This window comes from Sinocyclocheilus anshuiensis, unplaced genomic scaffold (genome assembly GCF_001515605.1).
Source record: "Sinocyclocheilus anshuiensis isolate Anshui unplaced genomic scaffold, SAMN03320099.WGS_v1.1 scaffold955, whole genome shotgun sequence".
In the NCBI taxonomy this organism is placed as follows: Eukaryota; Metazoa; Chordata; class Actinopteri; order Cypriniformes; family Cyprinidae; genus Sinocyclocheilus; species Sinocyclocheilus anshuiensis.
This window is the reverse complement of record NW_015546094.1, coordinates 648,325-661,673: the sequence shown is the minus strand read 5'-3', so window position 1 is coordinate 661,673 and position 13,349 is coordinate 648,325. Positions and strand designations below refer to the sequence as shown.

The following is a 13,349-nucleotide window of genomic DNA, read 5'->3' as shown; positions in this document are numbered from 1 at the left end:
AATATTGGCTTATTTAGAATAAGGTAAATAATTAGATTACTGATGTCCATGTAAACGTAGTCAATGACAGTGAACTAGTTGTAAATATTGGCTATGAAGATATGAATTATTACACATTCAAATGCAAAGCAATGCAGGGTGGGTGAAACCACATTCAGGAGTGAATGATATATGCACCATTATGGGAATGATTATTATCATCTGCTCATGCAGGAGAAACTAGTAGTGTTGTGGCACAGGGTGGTTGGAGACGGGGGTATGGGCCAAGGGAGCAAGCCGGGTCGTACCATGTGCGGGCTGTAGCAGAGGGGTTTGTGCAAGGTGGGCTGGGGTTGGCTGGGCAAGGGAGGGGTGGCACTGGAGGGGTTAATACGTTTCTCTTTCTGTCGGCGGTTGCAGAACCAGACGCGGATCACCTCCTTCTCCATGTTGAGCTTTTCAGCGATGAGCAGGATCTCCTCTGAGGCAGGCTTCTGGTTCTGAATGCAGAAAACAGAACTGTGGTTTAGGATTATTTAAGGACATTCATTTCGGAAGCGTTTAGTTATCTTCTACCACTTCAAAGTTTGGGGTCAGAACTTAACAGAAATGAATACTTTATTCAGCAAGGATGCATTAAACTGAAAAAAAGGGTCAAAAAGTGACAGTAACAAAAGATTTGTATTTCAAATAAATGCTGTTATTTTTAACTTTCTATCAAAGAATCCTGAAAAAATGCTTCACAGTTTCTACAAAACTATTAAGCAGCACAACTATTTAAACTGTGATAAGAAATGTTTCTTGAGCACCAAATCAACATATTGATTTCTGAAGAATCATGTGACACTGATCACTGGAGCAATGGCCAATAAAAGTTCATCTTTACTATCACATGAATAAATTACATTTTAGAAAATATTAAAATAAAAATTTATTGTTTTATATTGTAATAACACTTAATAATATTACTGTTTATACTGCATTTATAACGAACCAATGCATCCTTGGTGAGCATAACAGCCTTCTTTTGGAAACAAATAAAATCCAACCCCAAACTTTTAACCGGTAATGTATGTTGTGCAATGGATTTGTGATCATGTGTTCTGACCGTGATGAAGCTGCGTTCCAGAGCGACGCGGATGTTGGTCTCAATGCTGGTGCGTTTCTTCCTACGGCGGCCAGGCAGGCCCTCAAACCCCAGCAAGGGAGAGGAAAGAGCACTGGGACTTGGCAAGATGCTGTCCATCGTCATTGTTTCTAAGTAAACCATTAAAAACATTTTATGCTTATTATATCAAGCACAAAATGTTTTATATACTGCCATATCACATTTTTTACATTTTATTTTTTTAATAATGATGTGGCCTGAATGCCACTTAAACTGTAGTTTTAATGTATGTACATGAACATGGTTTTGAGATTGATTGGAAGTTAAAGGGATAGTTCACCCAAAAAATTATAATTTATTCACCCTCATATCGTTCCAAACCTGTATGACATTCTTTCTTCTGTGGAACATGAATGTTGAAGAATGTTGGCTTCCATTGTATGAACAAAAAATGCAACTTAAGTCAATAGGAATTGAAATTGTTTGGTTGCCAACATTCTTCTAAATGTCTTTTGTGAAGAAAAAGTCATACAGGTTTGGAACAAAATTAAAATGTTCAGAATTGGGTGGACTGTCCCTTTAAGCACTAGGTTTGCTTGACAGCTGTAATGTCTAATGCAGCTGTTTGTGACGGTTACCTGCGTCAGTCAGCCACTTCTCCAACAGAGGTTTAAGTTTGCACATGTTCTTGAAGCTGAGATTGAGCGCCTCAAATCGAGAGATGGTGGTCTGACTGAAATCGTTCCCATAGAGCTTCCCCATGGCCAATCCCACATCACCCTGTAGAGAGAAACAGAGACCAAACATTACTATACAGGCAAATACAAATCTTCTGAGTGTGTGTGTGTGTGTGTTTATGTGTGTGTACCTGTGTGAAGCCCAGTTTGATCCTTCTCTGTTTGAACGTGCGGGCAAATTGCTCCAGTTCCTCCAGATCACTGGGCTCTTCGGGATGAGTGGTCACTGTGTTCACGCTGCTCTCTGCAACCTTCTCCCTCTGCCACAAACCAGACACACACATACAAGACTCGAACGTGAGTGTCAGATGGAAATATGATAGCACAGAATGTACACACACTACTGTGCAAATGTTTTTTGTTTTTAAAGAAATTCTATGCTCACTGAGGTTGCATTTATATGATTAAAATACAACAAAAACAGTAATATTGTGAAATACTATTACAATTTGAAACTGTTTTCTATCTTAATACATTGTAAACATAATTATTCCTGTGATGACGAAACTGCTGAATTTTCAGTTACCCCAGTCATCAATGTCATATGATCATTTAGAAATCATTCTAATATGTTGATTTGGTGCTCAAGAAACATTTCTTATTATAATCAATGTTGAAAACAGTTAATATTAATATTTATTATTACTTATGCTTAAGTAATGCTTTTTTCAGCATTCTTTGAAGACTAGAAAGCTCAAAAGAACAGCATTTATTTAAAACGAAAATCTGTTGTAACAATCTATCAGTCTTTACTGTTAAAACATCTTATTCACCCCAGTCTTACTACAGCTGTCATACATACAAAATTACAAAGTTCATAAACAATACTGTGTTTCCCTTTTTCAAAAAGGGAACTGAAAATTTCACACATTTAATTAATCACTTATGTTGTATGTTTTTTTTCTACATTTAACAAATAAATATATTTCCAAGTTTCCCTTGGATACTGTTTAAGTAACCTCTGGCATATGTTTACCCCTGTTGGGGAACAGTAGACTCCCAAAGATGTGGCCTTTTATCAGATGCTGTACCTGTGCTTGAAGACTAAGTCTGTGTGGAGCGGCCAGCAGGCTTCCTTGGTTTTGCTGAGGTAGTGATATTAGATTTGGCGTTGATAGCAGCCCTGAAACATACACAACCGTTACAATTAAATCAAATCAGACCATTTTTAGCTAATCATTACATCTTGAAAAATTACAATGTAATAAAGTGATAATAAGCAATAAATTGGGTTACACTTTATTTTAAGGTGTCCCTATTACAATGTAATTATACATTTGAGTACTGAATAATATTAATTAACTACATGTACTTACTATAGGGCTAGGATTAAGGTTTGGCTTAGGGTTACTTGCATGTAAGTATGCATAATTTATTGTTATTATAATACTAAGTACATGTAACGTGTAACAAGGACACCTTAAAATAAAGTGTTACCATAAATTCTTACAGGTGTAAATTAGAAATGTTCTTAACTGACATACAGCAAATCTCTATGTTTAATTGTTTAATTTATATTAAACAACATTTTTAATTCTGATTGACTGTGATTGGCAAACTAGTGATCTGATGTTGGAAACTTATTTAGGACACGGTGTGAGAATACTAATAGTAAATAAGCTACCTTGCTGCCCTTGCTGTGTTTGTGGTAAAAGAAACTGTGCGGGTGAAGGCAGAGTGTGTCCAGGAACGAGGACTAACTGCTGCAGCTGCAACAACTGCTGAATGTCCTGAAAGAGAGAAAAGAAACAGATGCTGAAAGGATGTGACGGTTTCACTCTGATGAAGGACTGAAAGAGGAAAAACACTGATTCTGGAACAATATCAACAATTTTCAGGTGTGCTGCCCAGCGCTGACTGGCTGTACCTGCGCAGTGAGCTGGATTGGCTGAGAAAGAGGAAGCTGGTGAGGAGGAGGCGGCGGGACAGGGACGGCGTTTTGTTCCTGTGTGCTCTGCGATTGGCCCTGTGACTGCGGCTGAGCTGCCTGCTGCTGGGCTTGCTGTTGATTGGCCGTGTGGGCCACATGCGACTGCTGCACAGCTGCAGCGAGGAGCTGCGCCTGCTGTAAGAGCAGCTGTTGCTGTGCTGGCAAAAGTGCAGTCAACTAGAGAGAGAATGAGCGGCAGAGAAGGAGTGTGGCGAAAATAAGAGTTAGAAAAGAAAGCACATCTAAGGCAAGCAAGCTCATGTAGGAACCCACACAGACACACATACAGTATGCAGCACATATAAAGAGTGTATGTACGCATGTATTGGTGTGTTTGTCTCACCCCTGCGAGCTGACCACCCGTTAGCATCAGCTGTGTGTGGGGAAGAGGCGTCTGAGCAGGTGGAGTTTGTACAGCAGCGCGAGACATCTCACCACAATCCTCCACCTTAGTCTGAGACATAGTGACAGAGAAGCGTTGATGATGAATTCATGTGTTACTGAAAGGGACACAGTGAGTGGGAGTATTGAAATGAGGTTAATAAAATACTAGCAGCTCATGAGGTGGAAAAAACTATAATCTGTAAAAACTGTAAAAGACTAACTTTTAAACGGTCTTCGAAACTAACAACAAGAATATGTGCAGATCTGTATGTGAATCACTTGACAGTAATAAAGAACACAAACTGTCACATGCTTTTACTCAAGTACTTGATTTGTGTACTTTGTCCACCACTGCATGCATTTACACACATTCACTCACCTTGGTGCTGCTGCTCAGTGTGGGAGAAAGAGAGAAAGGGCTGATTTTCATTGGCTGAAGCTGTTGGAGGGAAACACATTGAAAATATGATTTATTTTTTTGATCATGCTGTTTTCAGATGAAATATAACACTGGTACCTGGCTGTCACTTACCTGATTATTTGAATCTGAGCCATTTCTTTCGGAGGCTGACAAACACAATGCGAGAAGACAACATTTCTGTTAATTTTGTAAATTTAAGTTAGGTTTTAGTCAAGATTGTTAGTATAGTTAAGAGGATATTAACAACATTTCTGTTAATTTAGAAAATTTAAGTTAGGTTTTAGTTAAGATAGTTAGTAAAAAATATAAAGTAGCTTTAATATAGCAAAAGACATGCTATTTATTTATATTAATTTTTATTGAAAAATTTACTTAATGATTAATCGCATCCAAAATAAAAGTTTTTGTGTACATAATATATGTGTGTGTACTGTGTATATTTATTATGTATATATAAAGACACACACATACAGCATATTTTTTGAAAATATTTACATGTATATATTTATATTATATATAAATATATATATAATATACAAACAACATATTGTTCTTAAATATATACATGCATGTGTGTGTCTTTATATATACATAATAATATAAACAGTACACACACATATATTATGTACACAAAAACTTTTATTTCGGATGCGATTAATCGCGATTAATCGCTGCCCAGCACTACTTTTGTTTATTCTTTATTATTGATTTATTATTTTCATAATTTTAGAATGTTGTTAACACATAAAATTATGCTGGAAATGTTATTATGTCAAGTAAATATCTGAGCAGAAATTTCTTTTTTGTTGATCCTTGTTGCAGGCCTATAAAAAATAAAAAAATAATGTAGTTTTATACCTGTGCTCTCCATCGGAGAGGCTGCCGCTGGATTCTCAACCTCTATTGGCTTTGACATTCTGATATCTGTGAAAAAGAGAGAGGGATATGAGGTCAGTCATTAGCTTTTGCTACATGATGATGCATTTCTGTTAACATATTTTGTTCAAATGAATTACTGTTTGCATACAGTTAGCAGCCCTGTACCCTGATTTAACAGTTCAATCCTATACCACAGTTAAACAGTAAGATATATTATTATTTTTTGAAATATATTATTAAATAGTTTTGATGATGATGAATGGAAGTGTAACAAACACAAATATGTTATATTTTGAATAAAAAGGACACAAATGCACACATTTTGATTCTAAAAATACAGAGGTCTAGATTCCTCCATTCTCACACAACTGGAGATGTGCTCAATCCAACAAACAACTAATAATGGTTACGTCACCACAGACGTGTCACTTCAAATTTAACTGTAACCGAGCCCATGGGACTGTCCCAGTCCCTCAGCGGTGAGAAACAGAGTGTGCAAAGTAAATGTGTGTGTGTGAAATATCTTACATCTTTAAAGAATCATAATACCATTTTTTTTTAGAAATAAGATTTATAATGTTCTGGTCTAAACTGAATTCTGTAAATCATAGATATATTTTTACATAAAAGTCAGAACACAGCTGAATGTGTGTATGTTGCCGACAAATTCAAGCCAGTTCAGTTGATCTGTATGGCACGTTTTACAATACAAAGGAGTTATAAGCTACATCAGCAGCATTATAAATTCCGTAGCCAAAAAAGCTCTCAAACAGACATTCATAAACACACACACACAGAGAAACACACTCACTTCCCTTTTGTGAAAAATGCAAATAAAGCCAACGACTGACTAATAATATCACCCACCTGCATATACCACTATCTCGTCTGATCCTCTTTATCTATCTCCCCCTCAACACTCATGCCTCATCCTTCATTTCTCACTCTTTCACAAATATTTTCATCGATATTTAATTCTTGCCAAGTACATGAAACATTGAAGCCTTACCAGATACTGATAATTAATATCTGACTCCTCCAGGGGGCAGTACAACTTTAAAACAAAAATCTGTAGTAATCCCAGAGAAAGTTCCTCAGGAAACCAACTTCACTTGTATAAATTGAATCACTCGTGAAAAAGCCACCAAAAAGCTGAAGAATTGCCAACTTCCTCAGACGATCAAATCCAGGGTCCAGCGACAGTGATTGGTGAAAGGAAGTAAAAGGGAAGGAAAGCCCCTCTCGAGGCCCGTCAGCCAATGGGCCGTATCTATAAGGGTTTCCACAGAATGGCCTGCTGGTAAAATGGTGCTATGATAGCTCAGGCTGAAAGTTTGAGAATATTTTCAGATTGTGTCACACACAAGTTCTGACTATTTTGGAGTATGGTGTCATAATTCATCTGAATAAAATAAACTGACTTGAGGTTATCAGAGAGGCATCATTAATTTGAAGCAAAAATGTCAAAGAAGTGTTTTTAATCATGGATTAATCATGACACCTTGCAGTCTATGATAACTCATTTGATATACATCCACCACAGTTTCGCATTATGGAATCTAGAACATAAGGTTTTATATGAAGTGAATATGCAGTTCATCATTCATATGAAGTTAAAATGAAAAAGTGTCTGATGGTTGTGGTGTTAATGTCTCACTTCCCTCTCCGTTTCCCCTCAGGCTGGGCCAAACACAATGTGTTAAACCAAACCCTTACTGTCGGGCCAGCTATTAATACGGACATTCACACACACACGCACACACACACACACACACACACACACACACACACACACGCGCGCAGGCTTAAATGTAGGTGCTGCTATATAATATACAGTCTTTATACAGTAGCTGACACGCACAGTTCTGTTTCTTATATATTTCGAACTTCTCCATTTCGTAACTTCTGTATTACAAAGATCTCCATTCTTTTTTAAAATCTGAAATAAATATGCTTACACCGCCTGCACATACTGGAAATGGTTTCCAGGCTAAATTATTGTAATGCAATATTAACTGACAAAAAAACTACTCCACATTTCTGAGGGAGAGAGACTTCCTGCACACCTTCAGCAATACTTGTTTCCTCTCTTATTTCTATGTTAACCTCATAATCCCTAATTCTGCTTTATTTTCTATTTGACAGTTCCATGTAACCTCTTTTAAAAGTGGCTTGCGTTTAGCAAATACGTTTTTCTACTACTACATTTTTCTAGGACGTTCTACTACTATTGAGGGTTTATTGAGCTATACAGGATCCCTGCATGTGCGACTCATTCTCAGTCACCAGTCACTTATTTTTACGTCACGATGCCACGTGTAAAGATGAAGAGCTTTCGTATAACAATAATCAGGGCAATCTCAGATCACCATATCCATCACTGCATGAATTAACTTCTCAATTTGCTCAGCTCAGTTGGTTTGTATTTAAACACATATTCATCATCTAAGGGTGTCTGGGTTCCAGTAGACTTACTTCTTCTGACTGCTGATTACTGACCTCTCTCCCCTTTTACAAAAGGACAGATAATCAGTTATGATAATGCAAGTTGTCTTTAGGAATATTATTGCTGGTTTCTACCTGCTAGGAACTTCACCATAAGTGAAGGAAACACTCCTCAAGGAAGCATTCTTACTCCTTCTCATAGCAAACACAAACTGTACTAACAAAGAACATTATACTCCACAATATACTAATTTTCATTATTAAAGGCAAGAGTTCCTGTACTGTGTTCCATCTGTTGAGCTGCAGACAGCTGCGCTGTAGGTCAAAGTTGCAATTGGGAGCTGAGGAATGGGGAAACCCCATGAAGAACTTCACACTGGGTTTCCCAGAGGTTCGCTTATACACTTCCAGTCAATAAATATAATTTCATTACCTCCTGAGTACTAAAAATTGCTTATTTGCCTGATGACACCGCAAAAACACATATATACGTAATGTTAGTGTAATAACCTGAAGATTTTATGCACATAATACCACAAATTGACATTGTTGTTAACCACTTAAAAGTTAGATGAACTCTCTGAATTTAGGAAGAGAAAAACAGCTTTTGGGCATCTAGTTTTAAAATACTGTAATTAATGATTGTGCCTTTGAAATTAATGCAGAGAAATGTTAATTATTTTGAGGATTTCATAACAGAAATCACAAAACCACCAGTTCATTTAAAGTGCTTAGTTAAAAAAAAGCAGATCATTGACGAGTTTGAGTTATTTCACTAAATTACTAATTCTACAATGAGAACATGAGATTGGCTAGAAAAAATGCCCCCTAAGCTTCAAGACCTCACTGTGGCAGCAAGAGTCTAGTGAGAAAAGCCACAGAGGTCAGTAGCTGAGAATGCAAGATTTAAGCCACTACTCCAAAACAGTCATGAGTAATAATAATAATAATAATAATAAACTTGGTCTGCCAAAAAAGCAATATGTTCCTAAGATGTGTAAAAACAATTGTGGCCAAAACTTGTGAAAATGTATATATGTTGTGCAAATTTAATACTGGCCACACTTCAAAAACCAACATCCTCATAGTGAAGAAGGTGTTGGAAGCGTCACGCTGTGGATTTGTTTTTCATCAGCAGAGACTGGGCATCTTATCAAAGTACAAGGAAAAATAGATGCTGCAAAACGCAAGGAAATACTGCAAGAAAAGATCCCTCTGTCTGCTGTGCTGAACTTCAGCAGGAAAATGATCTTAAACTCTGAGAACATGTCCTACATTGGCCCAGATTTCAACCCAAAAATACGGTGGCATCTGAAAAGATGAATCATAAGATGTATGGCTTGTCATATTCCATTTGTAAGATGCTTGAATAAATGTAAATGTGAAAACTGCAACGTACAAACATCACCTGACTACGTGAACAGCATGAATATGGGCATGTTTAATATTTCAGTTTTTTATTAAATAAATTGAATTTTCTCATTAAATAAAAAAAATGTTAAAATCATTTACACAAAATATATATGTTTTAAGTTTCAGTGCTTTGAAAAAACAAAAAACAAAAACAAAAAAAAAACAATCACAGAAATCTGAATTCTCTTGCAAAGCACCATAAAACAAATCGCTCTATTTCTATAGAAATAGACACTCCGAAATGCATGACGCATATTCTGGAATTTCAGCCTTTCTGTAACTTTGCATAGCGCTTTCTTTCAGTTTCTCTACACTAACCTTCTTGGTCCAATGACCTCAAACATCCCTGCATTTCTAATGAATCCATCAATAAAACGCAAAACAAGAGACCAACCTGGCAACCACCCCAGATGCTCCAGACACATACCTGGCAGCCACATATGGGAGTAGTCCATGGATGCAAAAGGACCGGTCTTTGTCATGTTGATGAATATGTGTACAGTCGTTCAGTGAGGTCCTCTTCCTCTCACACACATGAATACACTCTTTCTCTGTCTCACTCTCTCCGCGTCTCATTGACTCTGTCAGTGTGTGGCCAAGAAGGAGGAACAAACTGATAACAAGTGGGGGGGTAAACTCTCCACTCCTCCTTCTCTCCTCCCTCCGTCACCTCCTCTACGCTATACTCACCCACACCTCCGCCCACTCTTGCCCACTTCCTGACCCCGAGAGAGCAAGAAAGGAGCAGGTCAGGGCAGACATGGCACATTTACAAGAACGCAACCAACGTTGACTGCATTTTACACTCGTAAGTATGTCACAGGTCGTTTGATTGAGCGTTTGAAGAAGGAAATGCTGAGGAGGACGAGCAGGAACGGTGCGCGTACGGAGGAGGAAGTGAAGCGCTGTCGATCGGTGGGCTGAAGAGTGGGGTCAGGTGAAGAGACAGAGGATGAAAGAGGTTGAGAGTGGGAAGGCAGCAGAGAGGAGCGAGAGATGAAAGAATAAGCAGATGGTGTGATAGAGGTGAAAAGAGGGGGAGAGTTGTGCCGCTGGAAAGTGCTGGGGTTGCTGGAAAGAGTAGCTCACGAGTCCTCTCTCGCACACCCGTCTCACGCCGTATCTCTACTGTATATCACCACAAGCTTCCATCAGAAAATACAGAATGAGGACGCTTGCTCACACGACTTTTTTTCCAACCTCACACGTCCACACTGGGGCATGAATCACCCTGTAGGAGCCCAAAACAAAGCAGAGAAAGCAAAACAAGCCGTATGTGTTGTGATATAAAACTGTAACGTGTCTAAAGCAGGAAACAGGGATGGATTACAGGCTGTACTGCTCAAAGACTGAAAATAAACATTTCCAAACTGTCCAAACTACATGTTCCGCGACAGAGAACAGCGCGGACACACCAAATTGTTGTTATGTTTTATTTGTATTATTTTACACAGTCTGAAAATTGTAAAGTTATTAAATGCTATAAATCAACAAAATAGAGCTGCATCCTGGGACGCTTTTGTGTTAAAGTGTTGAAGATCCTTATTGGCTACTTTTCACTATTTGCTCCAATTTAAATCACACACACACACACAAATTATAATAAAAAAAATAAAGTAAAATAAAAATTCTACTAAATCATACAGTGACAATTAATATTTTGTCTAGTAAATTATTTTGAAGAATTTATGCATGAGCCTTTTATACAACAGTTCTTACAGCTCTTAAGGCCCGTTCACACCAAGCATGATAACTATAAAGATAACGATAAAGATATAGTTCTAAAAATGAGTCCACATCACAGCTATAACAATAAAGGCACAGAAAAAAAACAATATTGTTGGAATCAATAAACGATAACAACATTGACAGAGCCAATCAGAATCAATCCTGCTATAACAAGCTCGAGAATTTAAAGCAGCAGACGAGCATGCGCTTACAGACGATATCGTCCGCTAAAGTTATCGTTCTTGGTGTGAACGGGGCTTTAGGCTGATGATACACGGTGCAACTTTTTGGGCAATGTTGCCATCAAAGGGCAACCAGGTTAGACACAGGGCCCACGACCGCTCCAGATAGAAATTTGTTACCCATTCTCAATGGGAAAGTGCCCAAGCAACACTGTTTAAAAAAAGTTGCCCAGCAAAATTGCTCAAAATGTTGCCCTATGTATTATCAACCTTAAGAAACAGTTACATTTGAATGATGCTATATGTTGTAATATAGTTTTCCACCATAACTGCATCTTCATAAATATTAAGGGATTCAAGAAAATTTTATCACAATAATCTGAACATTAAATAAAGATATAGTATTAATATAAAAAATATTATGGTTAATATAATTATCTTAATATTATGTAAAACAAAAACGTTTTCCTATAAAAGGAAGATTTTAGCATACATATGCACACAATATGATTATATATTTATGATAATAGTTTTAGGGTGTTGAGTGAAGATAATGTTGATGGAGGGATGTAAAAACATTCCAACTGAAATTTTAGATTATTTATTGTATTATTATTATTATTATTATTATTATTATTATTTTAGCAGATGCCTAAAGATCCATCGGTGTTAGTTTGCTATCAGACAAAGTCTCAAAGGTGGTCAGAAAAGAGAGATTCAAGTGCATACAGCAGAAATGAGAGAATTTAATGTTTAATACTGAACGTTGGCGTATTAAACAAACCAAATGGTTAGTTACTTCGGAAAATTTTAGACACAGCCCGCTACAATGATTCACAGTCAAGGTGAAGTCGAAGTTCAGGATATATGGGTGATTTAAGAGACTGCAGTACTGTATGTTCAACACGAGGAGGCGCCATCGCTCCACTTCTAATGAACGTTATGAAGAGTTTCTCTCCAATCAACGGATTGATAAATCTCTGAGCGCTCCATTTCAACTTCACTGGTCATATTACCATAAAATAAATGTAAAAATAACATGTCTAGTTTTTAGTCTGCATTAATCTGTACAACAGACGCAAACAAACAAAAGACAGCTGCCTGTACAGGAGCATATGAGAGCTTAATTCAGTTACAGTTCTCTCTATTTAACTGATATTTTCTTCATGTATCATCCTACACATCACTATAACATAATAATCAGACATTTGTTATACTGCAGAATTTGAGCACTTGTATATGTATTGTATCACACAAAGAGAGCAGAGCGTCAGGTTCACGGTCATCGACAGCCTGTCTGTATGCTGTGCGGCTGCTGGGGTTAAAGTTCATGACCCCAGAGGTCACACAGCACAGACACATCTGCATATGTCACGGGGGTCTCAGGCCATTTGGCCGGCCCCTCATCTCATGATTTCCATTTCCAGGGCTTCCTTGTAATAATTGCAAACAACATTTGTAGCTTCAGTGATGACCTGCGGCCTGATGCATTCTTGGAACTAGCAGGAACATCTCGTGATCCACCAGCACACAAGCCTCTATCATCTTTAAAATCGAGTATGTTTCTCTCTCTCTCCTTCTCTCCATGTTTATCTGATCAGCTGTGCGTTTAAGAGCGTGAGCTACAGGCCTCAAGAGAGCCATCAATCTTGCAGCTGTCACAGCTCAGAGCCATATGCGTGTGTATGGGTGTGAGTGATTAGATACTATTTCTCACAGCGAACGCTCTTCACGCTGCAGATGCAATCGCGTTTGTTCCAACACAACTGTGTCTTAGTCTTTAATACTGATAAAGTTACTTTCCGCCCTTCATTCCAGACTGAGGCGTCCACCTCTTCACATCCATAAACACAACTGTCCATTCTCTCCACTTCGCACTCGCTCCTCCAGCTGTTAAACTATCAGCACGTTCCGTAACGTAACGATGAAAATGCTCTTTTTAAATTGTTTCCAGACATTTCTTTCTCTCTTTCTTCCCTGCTGATCAGCAGACGCTGTGACATCACTGGACACTGCTCTGCACTGTGATTGGTCACTGGCCTACGTTGCCAGGCAACAGCAGCGAAAGGTCTCTTGTGTGTGTGTGTGTGTGTGTGTGTGTGTGTGTGTGTGTGTGTGTGTGTGTGTGTGTGTGTGTGTTTGT

General features: G+C 37.9%; 1 protein-coding gene across 1 annotated transcript in view; it reads right to left on the bottom strand.

Annotated features, from left to right (window-relative positions):
- Positions 1 to 13,349, bottom strand: part of LOC107700139 (POU domain, class 2, transcription factor 2-like) — a 49,996-nt gene that overhangs the window by 10,737 nt on the left and 25,910 nt on the right. The window contains exons 2-12 of the mRNA XM_016501678.1: positions 5,418 to 5,483; positions 4,671 to 4,705; positions 4,518 to 4,577; positions 4,098 to 4,208; positions 3,692 to 3,931; positions 3,449 to 3,554; positions 2,856 to 2,947; positions 1,956 to 2,084; positions 1,726 to 1,867; positions 1,088 to 1,236; positions 288 to 479 (exon numbers count right to left, since the gene is read on the bottom strand). Coding sequence (XP_016357164.1) covers positions 288 to 479; positions 1,088 to 1,236; positions 1,726 to 1,867; positions 1,956 to 2,084; positions 2,856 to 2,947; positions 3,449 to 3,554; positions 3,692 to 3,931; positions 4,098 to 4,208; positions 4,518 to 4,577; positions 4,671 to 4,705; positions 5,418 to 5,483 — 1,322 coding nt within the window. The remainder of the gene's footprint in view (positions 1 to 287; positions 480 to 1,087; positions 1,237 to 1,725; positions 1,868 to 1,955; positions 2,085 to 2,855; positions 2,948 to 3,448; positions 3,555 to 3,691; positions 3,932 to 4,097; positions 4,209 to 4,517; positions 4,578 to 4,670; positions 4,706 to 5,417; positions 5,484 to 13,349) is intronic.